Genomic DNA, 24413 nt, shown 5'->3' with positions numbered 1-24413 from the left:
TTTTTTTTTTTTTTTTTTAAATTAGATAACCATACCCGGTTTTCTCCGGTCATCTTATTATTTAATTTTAATTCCTTTTTTTTTTAACACAACCGGTTGTTAGGTCTTCTCTTCTTTGTCTTGGCCGCGCCGGAGGAGAAGCAAGTCGGAATTCAAATTTGGTACTCTCTCTGATCTCACTCTCTTTCCCATCCTTCTTCTTCTTCTTGTTTGAAATTCTCACTTTCTCTCTTTCTCTTACAGAAACAGATTGCAAAAAACCGTATGAAGAAGCTACAACTAACGAACGAACGCGATTGTGTCTGCTGCTTTGTTTGACATCATCAGGTTCCAATTTTAAACACTCTTCTCTTATTCTAATATATATATATAAGATTTGATTGCCTATGACCTCTTGTTTCTGTAAATGTGGATTTTAAGATTTGGTGTTTTTCCAGGATGGAGTTTTTGGTTGCCTATGTTGTTGTTACTTGGGAGATTTATAACGAAGCAAAGACGCGTCCTTGTATTTTGCCATTATAACTCAGATTCCAGTTTCAAACGCCACTTGTCTTACCACCAGTTTATGTTTATCTATGTTCTTCTGTAATTAATTGTAGATTTTACTTTGGATTTTGTGTTCTTTTTTTCTTTTTATTTCCAGCTATAATGGTGGACTGGACGACATGATTGACACAGCAGCAGGTGAATATTTTTGTTGCTACTTACAAATGAATATTTAGTTGCTTTCCTCATAAGATATTCCCAATTTCAGGTCTGTCATAAGATTTTTTCTCTTACTTCACTAGGCAATAGCTAAGCTCTTACATCATAGTGCAGCTGTGCAAATGCCCATTGGTCTAGAAGAAGCTTTCCAGGGTCTTATAGACCTTATTCAAGTGAGAAGCTAATTTCTTTTTTTTGTGTTAAATATATTTCCTTATGTTGTAGTTGGGACAAATGTATATGTTATATGTTGTGACATTTTGATTATCTGTAAATTGCAGTGAAAATGTTCTGGCTGGTGATATTCCTGCTGATATGGAAGGTTTGGTTGCAGACAAGAGGCGAGAAACGTTTGAAACAGTCTCTGAAGTTGATGATCTAAACGATGAGCCTCTCTATCTAAAGGTATGATTTTCAGGTTATTTTGTAATTTGTAATTTTGTTTTGTAGGATAAATATGCCGGTTCTAAATTAAAGGAATGATTTTCAGGTAACCTTGGCTGGATCTCCAGATGGACCTCTTGTGGCGCTTGCTTTTAAACTAATGGAGGGTCGTTTTGGTCAGCTGACATATTTGAGGTAAATGCTGAATCTCCCTCTTGATTATATATGGGATGCTTTCAAAATGTTCAAAGTATTTTGTGCCCTTCCGTCATGTTGTGAATGCTAAATCATGTTTTTTGGTTGTTGATCAAGAAGAGTTTATGAAGGGTGATTTTATCATAAATGTCAATACTGGAAAAAGAATTTAAGGTTAGTTGTTGGATCTTAGTATTGCTTTTAGATTTTTAACGCCATGAAGTCTTGTGCCTAAATTTATACCTAACTACACTGAAGAAATTTAGTTTTCTGGTCCCTGACATGAATACAATTTCCTATTTTATTTTAAAATAATTTGAATTGATTAATTTTAATTACTTCTGCAGCCCTTAGTATTGTGCACGTAATTATCTCGCTAATTACTTCTTCTATTGTAGATGTACATATTCATATATCTCGATTAAGATAGACAATATGTGTTTGTTTATCTTTTTCCTTTTCTTCTGCAGGTCTTCTGGGGTTTGGACAAAACCGCTTACCCAGAGAAAACATTATTCCTCTGTTAATTAGTTGATTTCCTACTCAAAGTATTCAACGGTATGCTTGCATATTCTCAGTTTAAACCTGTCTTGGTTTGCTCTCTCAAATTCTTTATCTTGTATATAAAGAGTTGCTTTTTTTTTTTCTTCTTCTTTAGGCATTGGAATCTTTCTATGAGAAGTTCGATCCAGATTTCATCAACATCAGGACAAAGGCCATAGAGGTATTATTTTCAGAGGGAAGACGATCTTAATGAAAATGTCCAAATACGTGTCACTTATCCTTGTATAAGTATCAATGTTGTGACTGATGAGTGATGACCTCTCTGCTTTTTTTTTATTATTTGATTTGTTCCCCTAAGTAAGTTTCTTCGTTTTGCAGGGTGTTTTTGGAAGCTTATTATTTATGATCCGATCATCCCCGCTTTTGAATTTTCACTACTCCTCCTACGGTTTGATTTTTATAAATTTGATCTTTTACTTGTCCTTATATTGTTTGTAGATTCTGGTGGATGGTGCTATGATCGCTGATTTACTTCTTTTTTGGAATGTCTTTTAGGATCTGCTAAGTTTGGGCTCCTCTGATGCACAAGGCTGGACATGTGGTTTGTTTAGTTGTTTCCTCCTCTTTCCCTTTGGTATGTGTCAGCTATCTCTTTTCTTTTCTTTTTTTAATTGACTGGATTTTGACTTGATCTATTAATGTCTCTTTTGCTTGTTTCTGTCAGCAATGGTGTTCATATTTTAGGTGTTGGAGTGTCCATGAATAAGGTATCTTTCTTGCTTCTTTCTCTTCTTTTAGTTTGATCATTAAATGTGGAAGGTGACTGTGATGTTGGTAGATTTTTAAGTGATATGCTTCTATATCAGGATAAGGCATTAATTGTATACTAGAATCCTCTCTTTGATCCTTGTTTATGTAGAATCGTAGCATCTCCATCTTCAGCTACAACCCCCTGATATCAACAAATGGGTGTGTGCTTTTTCTGTCACTGTACTCTAAGGCTTCTTGAAATATTTTTTACAATTCAAACAGACTAACTGATTTTTCTGTAATGATTCAGGTGGGTGAGGCTGAAAAGCTAGTTAAAACGCTATATCAAGCTACAATATCCAGGCAACCTTCTGTGATATTCAGTTACTGTGGTGTTACCCTTGTTTAAACTGGGAACAGTTCTTCCTGAACGTCAAGTAACTCTTGAATGCAGACCTTCTTTGAGAACACTTTGATGAATCACCATGGGGAATATTACTTACGTTGCTCCAGCTGGTCATTGGTCAATATTCCCTTGAGGTTTGTGTTTAAGTTACTCTCAAACAATATACATGATAATATTCATACATTTTTTTTAAAAACGTTTTGAGTTAGTAGTATATGGCTAACTTGATCAATTGGTAACCATTTCCTGTTGGAGATCAAGTTTTGCTTGTTACTGATAATGGTTGTTTTCCTTTGATTTTCATTTCTCAGGAAACAGTTGATGATGTACTCACAGAGAAATTTATAAACGATGAGCCTGTATCGGCTTTTGAGGTTTGTTCTTTCTCACTTATTGTCTCTTACTTGGCAGTGTGTGCTGTGGCACATATAATAACGTTGACATTCAAAATATTCTTTGCATGAAACATAGGAAGAGATGGTTCCGGATAATAGATAGATATCGTTGGCAACTTATGTTATTGAAATTGTTGATTTCACTTAAAAAGATATCAATCCTGAACGAATGTTGAAACGCCCCCGATCGCAGAAAAACTAACCCTCTCTGGACTAAGGAGGGACTATTGTTGGACATGGGCTGCGCCCAATATGCCACTAGGCCCAACAAGACAAACTAACTGCGATTTCAGCCCGACAAAATTGGATGCAAATCATTAATAATCCGTAAAGGCTAATCTCGGGAATTTACGACAGAAACTCTAGAGAACTCTCGGTCAACAGTCCTCTATATAAAGAAACAGTACTCGTTGGGGAATAGACATCTGACTCGCGTACAATACCTCTAGAGCAATACTTTGCGTCTAAGAACTGTTATTATTTTCTGTATAATTCCTTTTAGCTTCCGAGCTTGTCATTATTAGCTTGTTAGCTTAATCTTGACTCGTTTTAGTGACGACCTCACGTCTTTATCGTTAATAAAAAAATCAATTTCACTCTTCCCCCAAAAATTCTTATTTACTTAGTGTTGTGCAATCCCTAGTACAAACAATTGGCGTCCACCGTTGGGCAAAAGCAGAGCGCTTCTTTTTGACAAATTAATATAGACGGTCCTCACTTCCTTGAAGTTTCAAGATTTATGACGAACTCTAGCGACGATTTCAACGAAGCAACGGAGCAACTGACGGAGCAGCGATGGGGGCGAACGAGAACACGAACTGTCCTGCCTCTACCCTCCTCGACAATCTCAACCAAAGGCTTCTTGTCGAGCAGGATCCCTCTGCCAGCGCCCGACGCGCCCTTCGAGCCTCTCGCAGGTGCAAACGCCAGACCCGGACCTGCCACCGACCAGTTTAACTAACGTCGCCGCTCTCCTCAGCGCCGTCCTCACCAAGGCTGCCTCTCTCCTTAATGGATTGCCCGTCCAAAGGAGTGGATTCGACGACCTGATGCAAGTCATACTCGATCAACTCGACGGTCAGGAAGTGTGAACAAACGAACAGTTCGAAGCAATCGTGGCGGCGTAGGAAGCATCGCAAAATCAAATCAGCAGGCTCTTGCGATAAAAGAGTGAGCGCCGGAGCGAGAACGACCATGGCGATCAGCATGCGAATCCACCGCCCCCCGCGCCTCTGTCCGTAGAAGAACGCTACGAAAGTCATAGACGCCCACCAGCGTTGATCATCGTAGGTTCCATTGACGAACGCCCCAGAGAAGTTCTATCTGAAGATCAAAACCGAACGCAGGGACGACGAAGCGGAAGCCCGCTGACCCAACGTTGCCGAGCCGACAGTCCGATGCAGATCTCAAGGACGAAACCATACGGCGTCTTGAGATGATGGTCCAGGACCTCTCCTCGAGAGTCTACCGAGCAACGAGCTCCGCCCCAAATCTTGACTGAGTACTCAAAGAATTTCAGCGCTCGCCGTTCACCTCAAGGATCTCTCGTATTCGTGTTCGTTACGTGAACAAATTCAAGTTCATTCCGTATAATGGATTGGATGATCCAAAACCATTCCTAACTTCAATGAGTTTTGCTATTAGTCAAGCTCACTTCAGCGAAAAGGAGTACGAAGCTGGCTATTGCCAGCTATTTGTCGAGAATCTAGCCCATGAAGCTTTGGGGTGGTTCTCCCGGCTCGCGCCGAACTCAATAGGGAGTTATCACGAGCTGACCACCGCTTTTCTCCAACACCTCTTCACGTTTATGATTCGAGGTGCCTCGAATGCCGATCTCTAGAACATGTTTCAGCAAAACAACGAATCGCTCCGGGATTTCATGGAGAGGTTTAAAAGAATAGTCTCGAAACTCTTGATCGCTGACGATACAACGATATCAGCTCTCCGTAACGCTCTGGCTCACGGTTTTCGATTTAGAGAAGACATCATAATCCACGAGCCCCTGTCTCTAGACGACGCACTGCACCGCGCCAACATGTACATCGAGCTAGATGAAGAAAGTGCATCGAGAGCGAACAGATCATTGCCAGAACCACCAACCTCTAAGTCGCCCAAAGGAAAGAAAAAAACATAGGACGAGCATCACGAGCCTCGTCAACACTTCGACAAGGAGTACGCTGATAAGCTGGAAAAAGCAAAGAAAGCTCAAGCATTCGCTGTTAGTAATCAAGACCTCCAAGAGTCATCATCGAATCCCTGGAGTAACAAATGGGTCTGAGACCCATCGGGCAAGAGTGGAAAAAAGTACTGCGAGTACCATAAGCGAGCAGGGCATACCACAAAAGAATGCTGCATCCTCCAGCAAGTATTGCTCGACAAATTTAAAGTGGGCCAAATTGACGTCGAACACGAGCGACGACAAATAGCAGCCCACAGGGATAATTAATTTTTTAACCATGGGTTCTCGATCTCAGGGGTCTCGTTCTCAGGGTTAAAAAATTGATTATTCCTGTGGGCTGCTATTTGTCGTCGCTCGTGTTCGACGTCAATTTGGCTCTCTTTAAATTTGTCGAGCAATACTTGCTGGAGGGTGCGGCATTCTTTTGTGGTATGTCCTGCTCGCTTATGATACTCGCAGTATTTTTTTCCACTCTTGCCCGATGGTCTCGGACCCATTTGTTACTCCAGGGTTTCGATGATGACACTTGGGGGTCTTGATTGCTAACAGTGAATGCTTGAGCTTTCTATGCTTTTTCCAGCTTGTTAGCGTACTCCTTGTCGAAGTGTTGACGAGGCTCGTGATGCTCGTCCTGTGCCTTTTCCTTTCCTTTGGCCGACTTAGAGGTTGGCGGTTCTGGCAATGGTCTGTTCGCTCTCGATGTACTTTTTTCATCTAGTTCGATGTACCTGTTGGCGCGGTGCAGTGCGTCGTCCAGAGACAGGGGCTCGTGGATTATGATGTTTTTTCTAAATCGGAAACCTTGAGCTAGAGTGTTACGGAGAGCTAATATCGATGTATCGTCAGCGATCGAGAGTTTCGAGACTATTCTTTTAAACCTCTCCATGAAATCCTGGAGCGATTCGTTGTTTTGCTGAAACATGTTCCAGAGATCGGCATTTGAGGCACCTCGAATCATAAACGTTGATTTCATGATAACTCCTTATTGAGTTCGGCGAAAAGCGGTGGTCAGCTCGTGATAACTCCCTATTGAGTTCGGCAGGAACCGGGAGAACCACCCATAGCTTCATGGGCTAGATTCTCGACAAATAGCTGGTAGCAGCCAGCTTTGTACTCTTCTTCGCTGAAGTGAGCTCGGCTAACAGCAAAACTCATTGAAGTTAGGAATGGTTTTGGATCATCCAATCCATTATACGGAATGAATTTGTTCACGTAACGAACGCGAGAGATCCTTGCGGTGAACGGCGAGCGCTGGACTTCTTCGAGTACTTGGTCAAGATTTGGGCGGGCTCGTTGCTCGGTGGACTCTCGAGGAGAGGTCTTGGACCATCATCTCAAGGTGCCGTATGGTTTTGTCCTTGAGATCTGCATCGGACTGTCGGCTTGGCAACCTTGGGGTCGGCGGGCTTCCGCTTCGTAGTCCCTGCGTTCGGTTTTGATCTTCGGATGGAACTTCTCTAGGGCGTTCATCAATGGAACCTACGATGATCGACGCTGGTGGGCGTCTATGACTTTCGTAGCGTTCTTCTACGGACCGTGGTGGATTTGCATGCTGATCGCCAGGGTCGTTCTCGCTCGCTCCTTCGTCGCTGGAGCCTGCTGATTTGATTTTGCGATGCTTCCTGCGCCGCCACGATTGGTTCGAGCCGTTCGTTTGTTGCACTTCCTGACCGTCGATCGAGTATGACTTGCATCAGGTCGTCGAGTCCGCTCCTTTGGACAGGCAAAGCATTAGGGTGAGCAGCAGTGTTGGTGAGAGCGGTGGCGTTAGTTACCAGCTGGTCAGTGGCAGGTCCGGCGTTTGCAGTTGCGAGAGGCTCGAAGGACGCGTCAGGCGCTGGCAGGGGGATCGTGCTCGGCAAGGAGCCTTTGGTTGAGATCGTCGAGGAGGGTAGAGGCGGGAAAGTTTTCGTTCGCCCCCATCGCTGCTCCGTTGCTTTGTTGAGATCGTCGCTAGGGTTCGTCATGAATCTTGAAACTTCGAGGAAGTGAGGACTGTCGGTATTGATTCGTCAAAAAGAAGCGCTCTGCTCTTGCCCCACGGTGGGCGCCAATTGTTTGTACTAGGGATTGCATAACACTAAGTAAATAGGGATTTTTGGGAAAAGAGTGAAGTTGATTCTTTTATTAACGATAAAGACGTGAGATTGTCACTAAAACGAGTCAAGATTGAGCTCGTCAGTTCACAGGAGAACTAACAAGTTAATAATGACGAGCTCGGAAGCTAAAAAGAATTATACAGAAATCAATAACAGTTCTTAGGCGCAAAGTATTGTTCTCGGGGTATTGTACGCGAGTCAGATATCTATTCCTCAACGAGTACTGTTTCTTTATATAGTAGACTGTTGACCGAAGGTTTTCTAGGGTTTCCGTCGTGAATTTCCGAGATTGCCTTTTACGGATTATTAATGACTTGCATCCAATTTCGTCGGGCCGAAATTGCAGTTAGCTTGTCTTGTTCAGCCGAGTGGCATATTGGGCGCAGCCCATGTCCAACATAACTGGTTTATTGGACAAATCGGTAAAACAAATTAATCTTTAATCAACCGGTTTGGTTTGTAAAGTTTTCCTTTCACTTGACTAATAAAAATGAAAAATAAAGTACCAATGTGTTTTATATATGGAAAAATCTTAGCCGTTCAATTAGCGTTGTCTTAATCGGTCGTCCAACTGTTGAAGGGACTGTGATGACTAATGATTACGCTATGAAGTGAATGTGTCAAGTCAAACTATGACTTATGAGCCACACAATTATCACCATTTTTGGCTTCATGTCTGCTTACTAATTTAAAATTCAATTTCCCTTTTATTATAAAACTGGAAAAATAATAGTTTTCCTCCTGTTGTTATTTGTATCCCTTCTTACGATGCTTTACGTACGTTGAACCTAGACTATGTATATATATACAAATGTTATAGTGGATAATAAATTAGTAGTATATGATTTGGTGAGGGGAAAAAAGAGTAAATAGTAAACTTATAATAATGTGAAATGCAAAGTGTTGTTGTTGGAGTGAAGGTTGTAAAGAGTAAAAGAGAGAGCATATAGAAATGATGGAAAATGACCTACCACTTTAAGTTATTTTTGGCTTATATTAGTGTTTTGGTAAAGAATATACAAGGAAATGTTTAGCTTTAGTTATATACTGTTGTACAATATATATACATATCATGGTCGACAAAAACTAATTATGATATGCTGTTGTGTTTTCTCTTTCGCCTCTCACATTTTTGTGTCTCTCCCTCAATTATTTATCGTTCGTTCATAATCTAAAGAAAAAAAGTCGTCTCCTACACATCATTATTGTCGGAATAAGTCTGACGGCACTTCATAAATTCACCGTACCTATAGTATATGGTTAGTAAAACCTCTATATGGGATCGAACGACAAAAAAAATAGTACTATCGTATATATCATTTTTTTGAATTTGTAAATTTGGTACAATATGTTTCCATTGAATGTGAATAGGGAAATTGACGTATAATAAAAGTTAACGTGGTATCATTTGATGTTTCAACATGCAGGAACCTCGTATTGATGGAAGGGGAAAGTGAAAGGCAAAGATTCCAGCCAGCTTGTATATAAAATATATAGGGTTGATGAAGATAATTAAGCACATTATCAAATTAAAAACTATATATATATATATAGTTTTAAGTATAAAAATATAGCTGAATACCAAAAAAAAAAAGTATAAAAATATAGCTTTGTGAAAAGAAAAAAAAGTATAAAAATATAACTTTCTGAAAACAAACAAAAGACATATCATGAGTGAAATGCCTGATTGACTCTTTAATAATGTAGTTTTTTGGCAATTAATATGTAAAGTTAAACAAACTAGCTAGACGACGATATTCAAAAAAAGAAAATGTATGAGTTTGGTGGACAACTTTTAATTAGTCTTTTACAAAATCTGATTAATAATTAATATGAAAGTTGTTGATCATGTAGTACTATTAATCTACAGAATGCATTAAATACAATTATGCACGAGGATTCTCTGGAATTCATGTTTCTAACTTTAAAATTAATTGGGGTTTTTTTTCCATAAACTTTTTAACATTATATGCTCGTATATATATCAAAAAGCATCTGACTGATCCCATGACGAACTAATCCGTCGTTCGAAGTCTATAATCAGATTATAACTTCTAGGGCCCAAAAGAAATAAAAAGCCATACTAGTATACTACAGCCCTTCGCTTGGCTCGACAAAACCGTACCACCAGACCGGCCGGTATGTATACAGTTATAGCCGCCTTGTATCAACTTGATATGTCAGTCTACTCAATAGTCGTCCCGACGTCAAAATATTAGATGGATGACTAAAATACAAATAAAGCACCGACAAAGATAGTTTATTGGGCTAATTGGTTAGTCAGAGACTTCGATTTGTCAAAAACATATAAACAACAACTCATAACCCCGTCCAACCCAAATACTAAGTTTTAACTTGATTAATTTAATTACTTACTTTAATATTTTTATGTACGAGTAACCAATCCACTGAAACAATTACATTAATGCCCTAAAGATGTTGAATAAGAACTCAACGCCATAGTCATGCTATTTAACTCTTCATATAATTGAGTCATTGACTCTCTTTGTAATCGTGTCATGTATAAAGACAAGATCGAACTCAATGTCATAGACTCGTAGGCGAGTAATTTGTGGGTTATTCGGTTACATGATAATCTAAATAAAATTCACGTAATATATAAAACTCAATGTTACGTACGTCATGTCCAATCCTCGATCTTAATAATTTAATCCGGGAGTATGGACACATATAGTAGTTGACCTTTTCTCGTATTAAGTATAAAGACAAATTTTAACAAAATACTTATTATTTAAGATAGAACCTATATAAAGTAACATTTATTATTTATATACATAAACTACATTCATTATATTAAAACAAGCAATCAAATTTCAATGCCTAAATGATTTACATCCAACGAGGAAAAACAAGTTCCAAATCGGATTTTGTTATACGTAAAATTGAAGTTGATAAAAAGAAAAAAAAAGTCAAGCTAAGTTACGATAAAATTATAGATATGGGTGGAATCTGGTGGATACAGATTCCAAATTTTGTTGCTATATATATTGAAAAACAAAAAAAAAGTAAAGCACTTCACACCATAATTACAAAAGGCATAGTCACAAACATGATACATGTGCACATCAAATATATTATATATCTGAATCACTGAATATGTATGAAGGTATTTGCTTGAACTTCATTCGCAAGTCGGGGTAATAATTTTTTAATAATTGCGTAGCTATGACTTAAACCCCCTAATGAAATTGAATAGGATGGGTTCTCGTAAAGAGTTTCAAGTGGCTGTAGTGTTTTTTTTAATAGTTCTTGTTATGAAACTTTTCATACAACCAAAAACATACAAATTGGCGACGCATATAATTGATGATTTTCTAATTTGTATCAATTTAAATATTGTGATGATTAATCTTAACCATGGTAGTAATAATATATATAATTATATCTTTATATATTTATTATACCGTAAGTTATAGTATTAACTTTCAAAATGTATATAGTTATATTAAATATTTCGTAAATGACTAGTATATTTGATTAAAAACAAGAAATTTGACGTTCTAAAGAATATATAAGCACATCACTTTAGAAAGAAAAAAAAAATCCAAAAAATAGAAAATTGAGTTGTATATATATTTTGTTTAAAATTCTTGTCCTCTGGATAGAGAGTCGTCTAGTTATATTAGACAAACTAGTTCATGCATGATATTGTTTATTAGAAAAAATGTTAGTTGGGAAATACGGCTGTGAATTGTAATATTCAATATTGTATTTCGTGGCTGTGAGATTGCGTAGAGGGCTAAGAAATGAGTTGTCCATGGCACATGGCCTTCAACAGCTCTCTTGTTGGTTACATATACGTATCAACTATAATGTATGTAGCACATAATTAATGTGTAAATAAAAGATATACTACAGTATACATATATAGTATTAATCAATGAACCAATATATTTTCTTAATTAATATTAACTCTTTTATGGTGATGATAAATTGATAAGGAACAATATTATTCCGTAGCTGAAACATTGGAAGGGCAACTTATAACGTGTTAAAAATCTAATGGTACCTAAAATAATAAGCTAAGTGACAAAAGAGAGAGAGAGAGAGAGAGTTAATGAAAGCCAATGGTGATTTGGATAATAATTAATTAGGTCAATCCTGCTTCGTAGTTGTTTAAAGATGTTCGTATGTGTTAGGTTGAGTTTCTTACTATTACAACGTCAGTGTATGGATTAGATGTATATTATCTGCACCACCCTCCAAAAGTGACCCCTTTACTTCTTCTTTTTTTTGGCCTTTACAAAAAACATCGTACGGATGCCTTTTTAAGAAGCAGCAGGTAACGTATTATAAGTGGTTTCCTCACGTAGAAGAAGAAGATGATAAGAACTTTTAATTTTTTTTTAGTAAAGAAGATGATACAAACTTATTGTTAGTGGTCGATATAACAATCCTACTTTTAGTACACGTATAGTTTCCATCAATTTTGGCACTTTAAACATATATAGGTAAGGCTATTAGCCTTACCCTTATGTTAAGGTACTGTATATATTAGCATATGACAGGCATTATTTTTTTTCAGAATAAACGGGTTTGAAAATGCATGGACATGTACTGACACAACGACAATACTAATATGAACCAATAGATTACAAGCCATTAAACTATTCTATACAAGTGAGATTTATGCATGGCCGGTTCTACAAACTTTTGAAAACAATTAGCCGTCATTGTAACTTTCTTTTTGGAACAATGTGGACCTTACTTATACATTTTAATAACATATAATCTAAATTAAAAAATATTAAAAGATAAATTTTTGTAAACTACTATAAAAAAGATATAGACTGAAAAAGCCTACACCAAGGTTCGAAAATCAGAATTATATTCAGTATATATATATAGACAAACGGTATAACATATATCACCATGAATACTTAGTAATACAATCTATAAACTCTAAAAGAATTTCAAAAAAAAAAAACTCATAAATCTTGTAAAAATGTGATGAATAGTATAACAATAAAAAGGTCAAAGGTAACGGTGGGATGCATAAACAATGATTTGTATTTATTGTGCAAAAAGAGTCGTCTTCGTCGACGCGCTTCGCTAATGATTAGTTAATTAGTTTAATTCCCGTCATTATGATTAGTATTAGAAGGAGGAGGACTATTATTATAGTATATAACGATGCTTCGGCCTTCTTCTTCCTTGCCACCAAAGACATACACATTACATTGCAAAACCTCACAGCTGAAACTACTACTTTTGCCACTTTCTTGCCATCCAAACAATTTACACAGTCCCTTTCATTATTGCTTTTAGTAATCTCTCTTTATCATGTAAATTTGGTCTATGAATCGTTCTCAATCTCCATCAACGAGATTCATTGTTGTTACGAGCTCCTTAATCTTTGCTTCTGGGTCTTCTTATTTTGATTTCTCTTCTATACCCTAAACTTGTGTTGAGAAATGTTCTGTAACATGGGTTTGTTCGTTTTCAAGTAGTCTCCTTTTCGTATCTCCCCATCTCATCTTCTACCTCTTCTCCGGAGGTGTTAAACCAAAAGAAGCTCTCCAAGTGTTTGACGATTTGTCTGAGCGAAAAAAAAACAGAGGAACTCAAAAACAGAGTATATTACAGAGAGAGACGCCAATCATGGAAGAGACTTTTGTTCCGTTTGAAGGTATCAAGAATGATATTAAAGGAAGGTTGATGTGCTATAAACAAGATTGGACCGGAGGAATCAAAGCTGGTTTCAGGTACTATAATTGCTCACCTTTTCAAAATTTCTCTGTTTTTTTCTTTTAAATGAATTTGTCATCTTATATGATTTATCAATTCTATAGGATTCTGGCTCCCACCACATACATATTCTTCGCGTCTGCGATTCCTGTTATTTCATTCGGCGAACAATTGGAACGAAGCACTGGTACTGACTCTTCTCCTCTGAATTTAAAGTTATCAGCTTTACGAATGTTAGCGAAAGATTGCAACTTGAATCGGATTCTGTAATTTTGCAGATGGAGTTCTTACTGCTGTTCAGACACTGGCCTCTACAGCCATTTGTGGAATCATTCACTCCATCATCGGAGGCCAACCTCTGCTTATACTTGGAGTTGCTGAGCCAACTGTAATTATGTACACATTCATGTTTAACTTTGCCAAGGGGAGACCTGAACTGGGACGCAATTTGTTCTTAGCTTGGTCTGGATGGTAAAGTTTTTTCTCCTAATGCGATTGTTAATCTTGTTAATATAGTGAGCAAACGAGGTGGTGGTAATCTTGTTAAATATGTGCAGGGTTTGTGTTTGGACTTCGTTGATACTTTTTGTATTGGCGATATCTGGAGCTTGTTCAATTATCAACAGATTCACCAGAGTAGCTGGAGAATTGTTTGGACTTCTTATAGCTATGCTCTTCATGCAAGAAGCTATCAAAGTAAGAAGACTTTCATTTTTTTTTTTGATGTCAAGAAATTGTATTTTAATTGCCTCTAATGCTTTGATTATATATGTACAGGGATTAGTCGATGAATTCCGCTCTCCTGAGAGAGAGGATCTGAAACTTCTGGAGTTTTTACCTTCCTGGAGATTTGCAAATGGGATGTTTGCTTTGGTTCTTTCCTTTGGTCTTCTTATTACTGCACTTAGAAGCAGAAAAGCCAGGTCATGGAGATATGGAACAGGTAACGAAGCAGTTAGTCAACTTTTTTTTTCTTTAACTTTAATGATCTGGAATCTCCTTATTCTAAGGATCTTGAGCAATCAATGATCAATTTAAGCAGTCATTGCTTACAAGTGGGGAGATCTCATTCAATTATTCCTTGTTCTTGAAGACACTTAATTCCCTTTATTAAAACATTATTTNAGTTCCAGTTGTCTACATTATTGGAGCATTCATTCCAGCAACAATGATTGCAGTTCTTTACTACTTTGACCATAGCGTAGCATCACAACTTGCACAACAGAAAGAATTCAATTTGAGAAAACCATCTTCGTACCACTATGATCTGCTTCTTCTTGGGTTTTTGGTAAGAATCTTCAGAAAATAGTAATTGCCTCTTCTTCTTGGGCTCAATCTCCTAACTAACTCCGCCTTTTTCAGACCTTAATGTGTGGTCTACTTGGAATCCCTCCATCTAATGGAGTCATCCCTCAATCACCAATGCATACCAAGAGCTTAGCAACACTAAAATATCAGGTACCTTACCAAGATCGATTGTTTTTTTGAATTTTTTTCCCCTTCATGCCTGGGATTTAAGCTTGTTGTTTGCTCTTCCCACAGCTGCTTCGGAACAGATTAGTTGCAACTGCGCGCAGAAGCATCAAGCAGAATGCGAGTCTAGGACAGTTGTATGGAAACATGCAAGATGTTTATAATCAAATGCAGACTCCATTAGTCTACCAGCAACCTCAAGTAAGAATCTTCTGTGTAACTTTTCAATTTTCAGTGGAATAGTATTTTTAGAGGCTAATTGGAGGGTAAACTATCTCTTCCGCAGGGTTTGAAAGAGCTGAGAGAGTCAACAATCCAAGCAACGACATTCACAGGGAATCTCGATGCTCCAGTTGATGAAACTCTGTTTGATATTGAGAAAGAGATCGATGATTTATTGCCAATTGAAGTCAAAGAACAGAGAGTGAGCAACTTGCTTCAAGCAATAATGGTTGGAGGATGTGTTGCAGCTATGCCTCTCCTTAAAATGATCCCTACATCAGTCCTTTGGGGATACTTCGCCTTCATGGCAATTGAAAGTCTACCAGGAAACCAATTCTGGGAAAGAATCTTGCTTCTCTTAACAGCCCCAAGCCGTCGATTCAAGTAAAAACCTCAATCGTTTTTTTCATCGCCTTTTACTTTTCAAGAATGGTTTACTCAACTATTTACCAAAATTGCAGGGTTCTTGAAGATAACCACGCGACATTTGTGGAAACTGTTCCATTCAAAACGATTGCAATGTTCACTATTTTCCAAACAACTTATCTTTTAACCTGCTTTGGTCTCACGTGGATCCCAATCGCTGGAGTTATGTTTCCTCTAATGATCATGTTTCTAATACCCGTAAGGCAATATATCCTCCCAAGATTCTTCAAAAGTGCTCATCTTCAGGACTTAGACGCAGCAGAGTATGAAGAAGCACCCGCTTTACCATTCAATCTTGCGGTACCGGTAAAGGACTCCATTACAAATTCAAATCAATATCCATTTGTCTTTAATTTCTTGATAGTTGTTTAACAGATTTTGGATTTTGCAGGAAGCTGAAATGGGATCAACAGCTTCGTATCCATGTGATTCTGAGATTCTTGATGAGTTTATTACAAGAAGCAGAGGAGAGTTTAGACACACGTGTAGTCCTAAAGTTACTAGCTCGACTTCAACTCCAGTTTATAATCGGAATCTTTCTCAAGTGTTTAGTCCTAGGGTGAATGATTTAAGAGGTGAGATGAGTCCTAGGGTTGCCGGAAAAGGGCAAAATAGTGCAAAGCCGAGTCCGTTAAACCGATCATCGTCGTCAAAATGAGTTTAGCCATTATGGAGGCTTGATAAAACTGGAGGAGAGTATATGTTTAAAAATTTGTTGATTAACTGATCTTGGATCTAATGCTTTCTTGAGTTTTCTCTTTTACCTATGTTTGTATGTTTGCATTTCTGCTTTTGATCTCGAATCATTGTAAAATCTCTTACTTACCCTGTGGAATGTCGGTAAATTATATACTATATATGTAGTAACTAGTAATAAAGGATCCTTTTATATTTATTTCTTCTGTGTCCGTGAAAAAACAAACTATCAGTTGAACCAAAAAAGCTAAAAGTCTAAACTTGCTTAAACATTGCTTCAGGAAAACAAAGATTGAACATCCCAAATTTAACAAAAGGCGACATATACTAACTATAGAGTATACAACACTGTTATGTAGTAATACAATAGCACCAAATTAACCTAACTCGTGTGTTCTTGGAAGGGGTTTAAGGACCACACATCATCATCATCACCTATTCACCTTACTTTCACAAAAAGATAGTTCGATAGCAAATCGAATGGAAACATGAAAAAGAAGAACAGCAAGAAAAAGTTATAAAGCTAAAGCAAAAGCAAAAGCAAATATCTTTTTGGGTTCAAAGAGAGTGGCATTGGTTATGTAGTTCGAACAAGAGCGCACTTGCATGTGCTACAAAACAAGACAAGGGTCAACTTCTTGATAAAAAGTAAACATACCTATTACTATTAGAATTGGAAAAAAAAAAAGAGTTAAAAACTTTTGATCATTTTTTAAGTTCTCATTATTAGAAGTTAAGAACACACACAAAAAGAGTGGACTTAAATATTCCTCGGATCAGTTTTCAATTTAGTTATCATGACCATTTGCGGATATCTACAGACTTGAAAATTTTATAGATCATTTTCATTAATTTTAATATAAATGTAAATATTTCAAACCATAGAAAAAGGCTGTTATTATATAGCTAAATTTTGTTAAATATTTACAAGGACTATTCTTGATAGAACATTACACATTCTATAAACACTAATACATAATTTTCTGAAAAAAGAAAATCAAGTTTTAGTGGCCAACAAAAGGTTGAGCAATGGTAACTTCTAGCTCATTTTTTTTCATTGGAATAAGCCAAATGGACTTGACAGATCGGTGAGACTACAATAGTGATAACTAAACAGGCTTACGTCAATGTCTTAATTCGTCAAGAGATCTTTGTCTTAAACTGTGCTTTGTCCTCTGTGAGTTGGACCAATAACAGAAGTCCCCTAAAAGCAAAAAAAAAAAACCTACGTACTCTTCAAGTCGCTTTTTGATGGTCGTAAATTAGATTAGACATTCTCGTTGACCATTTCCCACGTTTTGTCTATACCACACAGTAACTTAACTTGATTAAAACCAAACCAGTCTAGTTTTGTCGCATGTTTTCTAGCTCGGTCCTCCGCTAATTTTTTTTTTTTAAACGCAAACATACTGAGTTCAATGGGCTATAAACACTTCAAGTTCAAAGTCATATGGGCTTTCTTCTAAATTATAGCCCATCAAACGCGTGCATGCATCGTCATCACTCATCATCAACGTGACGATACTTTCGCGTCTCATCTTAAGTCTCTTAACCGACATAATTAATAGTAACACTGAGTCATATATGCCGATAAGTTGTTAATTGTTACTATTGTTTAGATATTTTTGTTTCTGCTAAGCTAAAAGACGAAGAGTTCTGGATATAGATTTTATAATTGGGTTATTAGACTTTCCACGAAACACGTTTCTCATTTTAGCAACACGTTAGATCATAAGCATCTTGATTTAGTCTAAAAGAAACATTATTTTACACAAAAGGCTGAAAGGCAAAATAATAAAGCTTGACTAAATGCCAATTCAGATATTTTAATTTGCTTATATAAGTTAGCATATAACGAAACAGTCAAATTGAGAAGAAAATAAAGACCATATAAAATACAAGAATTAGGTGATGGCTTATGGTCTTTGGATCAATGATCTATATGCAAATGTGTAAAGATAGATGCCACTAAAACAACTATAACAAAAATAAATAAATAAAAATCCAAAGAAAAAAGGAGCAATGACGTGGCATGACAAGTCGATAAAACTTGGGACCCAAGCTCAAGTTTCAACGGTTCAGATTCATCATCTCTCAGCAAAACGCCGTCGTGCGATCATACATGGCAGGGGTAAGATCGTCAAATCAAGAAAACGCAAAGTGTGGACACCGAACAAAGGCTTTTAAGATTCTGGTCGAGAGAGTTCTGGAATTTACAAAAGTAACCCTGAATATTTAATCATATCACAGAAATATCTACTTTATTTTCTCGGTTAAGTTCAAGGGTACGCGCGTCAAAGATGGAATGACACGTGGCATAATTAGGGCTTAGTCTTAGCCGTGTGTGTGTAATCCACAAAACTAATCTAACATAAGCAACCGACTCGGCAGAGATAACCGCCACGTGTCAACTATATTAACCGGTTAACCAAAATCTCCGAGTTTCCTCTTTATATATTAAAAAAAAAAGACCCACGCGGCTCAGAAATTTTCGTTCCTGCGAGAGAAATAAAAAAACACACACACGCCAACTTCGAAATTGTCAATTCTTCGTTGAACTAATTAATCAGAGTAACAAAAGAAAAAAAGAAGAAGAGGGTTTGATCTTGTTGTTGTTGTAGTGAAATTGAAATTGAAATTGATTGTGAAAGAAGAAAAGAGACAGATGGTAGCAGAAGCAGAGGTTGTATTTCAACAGAGTTTACCGGCGGTTCTTGAGATTGAGTTGTTCGATCAAGTTTCTTCCGCCATTAAATCTCCCGTTTCTTCTCCTAAATTGGGTTTTACTCAGTCCGTTTCCGCAAGTTTAACGACTTCTCCTCTGGTTGTGGTATGTCTTTTGAAGTTTACTTTTTTCTTTTTTTTCCTTTTTCCTTTTTTTTCTTTCTGGATACTTTGTGAAAGAGAATTTAGAAGAAGCTGGTGGATTCTGAAATCATAATCGTCAATCATTAGGAAATCGACTGAATTGTTTGGTAGGCATATAGGAATCAAAGAAGATAAGATGACTCTATAGGAATTTGAAACGGTTTAGGACACTTGCGAACATGACCCTTTGATACCTTAAGCTTACAGGACCTCTGGTTTCTGTTTGTTTGCGTGTCGTAGAAAGAAGTTAGATACTTGTTGTCTGAAACTTTAAAAGCTGGTCTGAATCTTGCTAGAAAAGCCCTCTGTAGTTTAGTTATTGTGTCTTGTCTTAACTGCTTGTGTTTCATTTATTGCTAAATTTGAGCATGCGTCTAAGTAAGCCTTTTAGTTTCTTTTTTTTCATTAATTGGAGATTTGAGAACTCTTTTTTTTATTGTTTATAGATTTTGATTTCTTCTGTCGGGATATGTTGAGATTTGATATATGTTTTCAATAACGTGTTGTATTTACCTTTTTTGAAGCAGGGTGATTGTGATCCAAGTGTCTCAGATTATGTTCCGACCATCCGGTCTGGAAGCTTTGCTGATATTGGCCCAAAGAGATGCATGGAAGATGAACACATTCGCATAGACGATCTATCTTCTCAAGTTGGATGTCTCTTTGAGTTGCCAAAGCCTAGTGCTTTCTATGCGGTACGCTCCCGTTCCTATGTCTGATATGTATCTTCCTTAAAAAATCTAATGCTCTTTTAAATATAGATTCTGACTTAAGACTTCCTCTGTTCAGGTTTTTGACGGTCATGGAGGACCAGAAGCAGCAGCTTACGTTAGGGAAAACGCCATTAGGTTTTTCTTTGAAGATGAGCAGTTTCCACAAACATCGGAAGTGGATAGTGTTTATGTGGAAGAAGTTGAGAGTTCATTGAAAAACGCGTTTCTTCAAGCTGATCTTGCTTTGGCAGAAGATTGCAGCATCAGCTCTTCTTCTGGAACCACTGCTCTTACTGCTCTTATATGTGGGAGGTACGTGTTTCATTCAGTTACTTCAATAGTTCTTTATCCATCTCTAGGATCTGAATAGAGCTCTTGCATATACACTAGTATAACTTTTAAGTATACAACCTGTGATCTGAGCGTATATCTCATGGTTCTTGGTTTTTTTTGCAGACTCTTAATGGTTGCAAATGCTGGAGACTGCAGAGCGGTTCTATGCAGGAAAGGCAAAGCGATAGACATGTCTGAAGACCATAAACCGATTAATCTACTTGAGAGAAGAAGAGTGGAAGAATCAGGCGGTTTCATCAATAATGACGGCTACCTAAATGAGGTCTTAGCTGTAACACGGGCTCTTGGCGATTGGGAACTAAAAATGCCACACGGCTCTCAGTGTCCGCTAATTTCCGAACCAGAAATCAAGCAGATAAATTTAACCGAGGATGATGAGTTTCTAGTGATTGGATGCGACGGGATTTGGGATGTCATGGCGAGCCAAGAAGCAGTTAGCATTGTTAAGCGTGGCTTAAAGCGACATAACGATCCAACAAGATGTTCGAGAGAGCTTGTGATGGAGGCTCTTAGGCGGAACTCATTTGATAACTTAACCGCGGTTGTGGTATGTTTTATGACAGCGGACCGATGGGAAGAGCCGGTGGTTCCTATGGAGAAGAGACGGTGTTTTAGTCTTACACCGGATGCATTCCGTAGCTTGAGGAATCTGTTGGATGGCTGAAACTGGTATGTGCTTTTGGTGATATTATATAATTGATGATGGCGAATAACAAACCTCTCCAACGCTGCTATTGTTGTGTTTGACTTAAAAAGGTTCTAAGCAGCAGCGAGAACATATTTCGAGATAAATTTGCATAAGATGTGTGCTTTGTTGTGTGTGAGAGTCTGTAATTACATTTTTGTGTACATATACTAATTATTGAGTGTGAATATAGTTCAAAAGATTTATGCGACGAATTACATATATTATACAAATAACTCAACAGATTCTAAGCAAGCCAGTTAAGCTATCACACATCAGTCATTAGATCATCATCAGAACCATAACTAAGCTAATATCGTTTCAAGCATGCACAACCTGACTAATATTTTAAATTGTTCTCAACACAAAATTAGCCATTTCAAAATGAAGAGATCATTCAAAATCAATTGCAACCAAGGAATTGAACAAACAGCATAATAAAATATTCATAAAGAACCTAAAACTTTTAATCATTCATAATCCAGAAGCAAACGATGTTCAACATTTTGAATCCATAAACAACAAAAAAGCTTACAAAGTTCCGAAATCGAAATGCTGTTTTTAAGGATAAAGAGAGAGAGATAGAGAGAGATCTACCAGTAGAACAGATCACTCGTCACCACCCTCTTTCTGGTAAACGTAGGTGAGACCACACTTACCACAGTAATGACGATCGAAATGACTCGCCATGAAAGTACCAGCACCACAAGTAGCGTTAGGGCACTCTTTCCTCAGACGCTGAACTTTCCCAGATCCATCAATCTTGTAAAACTGAAGAACAGCGAGCTTCACCTTCTTATGCTTATGCTTGATTTTCTTCGGCTTGGTGTAAGTCTTCTTCTTCCTCTTCTTAGCACCACCACGGAGACGTAGCACGAGATGAAGCGTCGATTCCTTCTGGATGTTGTAGTCGGCGAGAGTGCGTCCGTCTTCTNGTCATTAGATCATCATCAGAACCATAACTAAGCTAATATCGTTTCAAGCATGCACAACCTGACTAATATTTTAAATTGTTCTCAACACAAAATTAGCCATTTCAAAATGAAGAGATCATTCAAAATCAATTGCAACCAAGGAATTGAACAAACAGCATAATAAAATATTCATAAAGAACCTAAAACTTTTAATCATTCATAATCCAGAAGCAAACGATGTTCAACATTTTGAATCCATAAACAACAAAAAAGCTTACAAAGTTCCGAAATCGAAATGCTGTTTTTAAGGATAAAGAGAGAGAGATAGAGAGAGATCTACCAGTAGAACAGATCACTCGTCACCACCCTCTTTCTGGTAAACGTAGGTGAGACCACACTTACCACAGTAATGACGATCGAAATGACTCGCCATGAAAGTACCAGCACCACAAGTAGCGTTAGGGCACTCTTTCCTCAGACGCTGAACTTTCCCAGATCCATCAATCTTGTAAAACTGAAGAACAGCGAGCTTCACCTTCTTATGCTTATGCTTGATTTTCTTCGGCTTGGTGTAAGTCTTCTTCTTCCTCTTCTTAGCACCACCACGGAGACGTAGCACGAGATGAAGCGTCGATTCCTTCTGGATGTTGTAGTCGGCGAGAGTGCGTCCGTCTTCTAGCTGCTTCCCGGCGAAAATCAAACGCTGCTGGTCCGGTGGGATCCCTTCCTTGTCTTGGATCTTCGCTTTCACATTGTCGATGGTGTCGGATGACTCAACCTCTAGGGTTATCGTCTTCCCCGTTAGGGTTTTCACGAAGATCTGCATCTTTTACGGCTGCACCCCAAAAAAAACACTCAAAATGGGGATTTTGTAGTAGAGAAAGGAGACTCTAGCTAGGGTTTTGATGCTCAGTTACGTAACTACCCTTGGGTTTGTTTTTGGGCTTAGTTAGTCTCTTGGGCCATTATATGGCTCACGATAACAAAAAAAAAGGAAAAAAAAAAAAAAGTGGAGATGCAGGGAATCGAACCCTGTGCCTCTCGCATGCAAAGCGAGCGCTCTACCATATGAGCTACATCCCCTGTTAAACTATGTGAACAAAGTTTAAATATTATTTTATATATTTTTTTTTTTTTTTTTTTTGGTATTTGTTTGCCTGGCGGTGGTGATTCGAAGACCTTACATATTCTTCGGCTTTCGCCTTTAGAGCCTGCCCTCTTTTCAGAACCCTAGATCTCTCTCTCTTGCTCATCATCTCTTTGGAAAACAAAATTTCTCAAATTCTCAATCTCAAATTCAGGTAAGAGACATCATGGATGATAGCTGTGCCGTCTGCGCTGAAAACCTCGAATGGGTTGCTTATGGATCTTGTGGTCACCGTGAGGTTTGCTCAACATGTGTCGTTCGTCTCCGTTTCGTCCTTGGCGATCCTCGTTGCTGTATCTGTAAGACCGAGTCTCCTACCGTCTTCGTCACCAAGGTGATTGATTACTCTTTACTCTTCAATTATATATCCATGTTACCCAATGTTATCGCAATTACTCTCTTTTTTTTCCAATCTGATAGATAAAATTTTGGCTGGGATTGATTATTCTGATTACAATGACTTATTAGTGAAGAACTTGTTGTAATTTTGTAGGCATTGGGTGATTATACAAGGACGATCACTGACTTCTCAACCTTCCCACAAGCACCAAAGGAAGGTCGAGTAGTAGGATCCTTTTGGTATCATGAAGACACTCAGGCTTTTTTTGATGACTTGGATCAGTACAGGATGATCAAAGCTATGTGTAGGCTTTCCTGTGGTGTTTGTGACAAGGCTGAAGATCAACAACCAAGAGAAGGAGGACCAGGACCAGGACCAAGACATCATCACCGTCAGCGTATTAAGAGTGTTGAACAGTTGAAGGGTCATTTATATCATAAGCACAAATTGCATATGTGCGGTTTATGTCTTGAAGGGCGAAAGGTGGGAGCTTTGAAACACTTCATTATCTGCTGATTGTTTGCTATCTTGTATTTTCTACTAAGTTTTCTCTCTGTACGTGGACAGATATTCATATGTGAACAGAAGTTGTATACTAGGGCACAACTGAACCAACACATACACACTGGTGACTCTGAAGTTGATGGTACTGAGAGCGAAAGGGGAGGCTTTACTGGACATCCTATGTGTGAGTTCTGTAGGAATCCATTCTATGGTGATAATGAATTATATACTCACATGACTACTGAGCATTACACCTGCCATTTTTGCCAAAGGTACTGGCTATTTTTATTATTGAATTTTTGATGTTTGAGAATGTGTTATCCCTATGACGCCATTGAATTAACATATCCAATATAGGTCGAATTCAGGACAGTATGAATATTACAAAAACTATGATGACTTGGAGGTAACATCAACCACTTTTCAGTATAGCTCAGTTAAAGTGTGGCTGCATCTGTTCTGATTCTGTTTTATTTTTTGCAACAGATTCACTTCCGCAGAGACCATTTTATTTGTGAAGACGATTCCTGCCTTGCTAAGAAGTTTATAGTTTTCCAGAATGAATCAGAATTGAAAGTAAACACTTGTGGAGAATTTCTCAATTTTCTTTTCTTCAGTTTCGGTCTATGGATTTTTGTTAAGGATTTCAATTTTGTTTTTTTTCAGAGGCATAACGCTGTTGAGCATGGAGGTAAAATGTCTAGGTCTCAGCGCAGCGCTGCATTACAGGCATGTTACACCTCTT

General features: G+C 37.8%; 4 protein-coding genes, 1 long non-coding RNA gene, 1 other non-coding gene and 1 pseudogene across 44 annotated transcripts in view; 4 read left to right on the top strand and 3 right to left on the bottom strand.

Moving 5' to 3' along the window:
* Positions 1–9213, top strand: part of LOC104788540 — an 18125-nt gene extending 8912 nt beyond the window's left edge. For 19 of the 37 annotated variants that reach the window (XR_768326.1, XR_768315.1, XR_768324.1 and 16 more), the window contains 16 exons: positions 104–161; positions 244–327; positions 438–684; positions 789–878; positions 987–1110; positions 1196–1284; positions 1405–1458; positions 1755–1842; positions 1943–2008; positions 2167–2236; positions 2344–2422; positions 2513–2555; positions 2708–2757; positions 2849–3078; positions 3256–3318; positions 3533–3941. This is a non-coding gene — a long non-coding RNA (uncharacterized LOC104788540). Of the gene's footprint in view, positions 1–103; positions 162–243; positions 328–437; positions 685–754; positions 879–986; positions 1111–1195; positions 1285–1401; positions 1459–1754; positions 1843–1942; positions 2009–2166; positions 2237–2343; positions 2423–2512; positions 2556–2654; positions 2758–2848; positions 3079–3255; positions 3319–3415; positions 3942–9044 lie in introns of those variants that run through there. The other 18 variants (XR_002038357.1, XR_002038354.1, XR_002038356.1 and 15 more) reach the window with 18 other exon arrangements.
* Positions 12781–16342, top strand: LOC104788539 (annotated as a pseudogene).
* LOC104788538 (probable protein phosphatase 2C 49) lies at positions 18611–20978 on the top strand. Of its 2 annotated transcripts, none has more exons than XM_010514310.1 (4): positions 18611–18973; positions 19539–19706; positions 19801–20036; positions 20181–20978. In XM_010514310.1, the coding sequence occupies exons 1-4, from the start codon at positions 18809–18811 to the stop codon at positions 20740–20742; spliced, it is 1131 nt and encodes a 376-aa protein (XP_010512612.1). In that variant the 5' UTR covers positions 18611–18808; the 3' UTR covers positions 20743–20978. The 2 variants fall into 2 exon arrangements, with proteins under 2 accessions (XP_010512612.1, XP_010512611.1); XM_010514309.1 differs by having other exon boundaries at positions 18626–18973; positions 19536–19706.
* Positions 21194–21894, bottom strand: LOC104789842 (ubiquitin-40S ribosomal protein S27a-2-like). The gene is made up of 2 exons (XM_010515482.2): positions 21885–21894; positions 21194–21695 (listed from the first exon to the last, which is right to left on the bottom strand). Exons 1-2 carry the CDS (start codon positions 21892–21894, stop codon positions 21373–21375), a joined length of 333 nt encoding a protein of 110 aa, XP_010513784.1. The 3' UTR covers positions 21194–21372.
* Positions 21851–22540, bottom strand: LOC104788537 (ubiquitin-40S ribosomal protein S27a-2-like). The gene has a single exon (XM_010514308.2). It carries the CDS (start codon positions 22501–22503, stop codon positions 22030–22032), a length of 474 nt encoding a protein of 157 aa, XP_010512610.1. The 5' UTR covers positions 22504–22540; the 3' UTR covers positions 21851–22029.
* TRNAA-UGC lies at positions 22688–22760 on the bottom strand. Its single transcript has one exon. It is a non-coding gene; the product is annotated as a tRNA-Ala (tRNA).
* LOC104788535 (E3 ubiquitin-protein ligase hel2) overlaps positions 22850–24413 on the top strand; it is a 4946-nt gene continuing 3382 nt past the window's right edge. Inside the window, exons 1-6 of one of the 2 annotated variants that reach the window (XM_010514307.2) lie at positions 22850–23158; positions 23318–23647; positions 23732–23940; positions 24026–24074; positions 24155–24244; positions 24335–24397. In XM_010514307.2, the coding sequence (XP_010512609.1) occupies positions 22991–23158; positions 23318–23647; positions 23732–23940; positions 24026–24074; positions 24155–24244; positions 24335–24397 (909 nt within the window). In that variant the 5' untranslated portion in view covers positions 22850–22990. The remainder of the gene's footprint in view (positions 23159–23317; positions 23648–23731; positions 23941–24025; positions 24075–24154; positions 24245–24334; positions 24398–24413) is intronic. The other variant, XM_010514306.1, reaches the window with a different exon arrangement.

The sequence above is a fragment of the Camelina sativa genome, chromosome 5, assembly GCF_000633955.1.
Source record: "Camelina sativa cultivar DH55 chromosome 5, Cs, whole genome shotgun sequence".
Taxonomy (NCBI): domain Eukaryota; kingdom Viridiplantae; phylum Streptophyta; class Magnoliopsida; order Brassicales; family Brassicaceae; genus Camelina; species Camelina sativa.
This window is presented reverse-complemented; position numbering and strand designations above follow the sequence as displayed.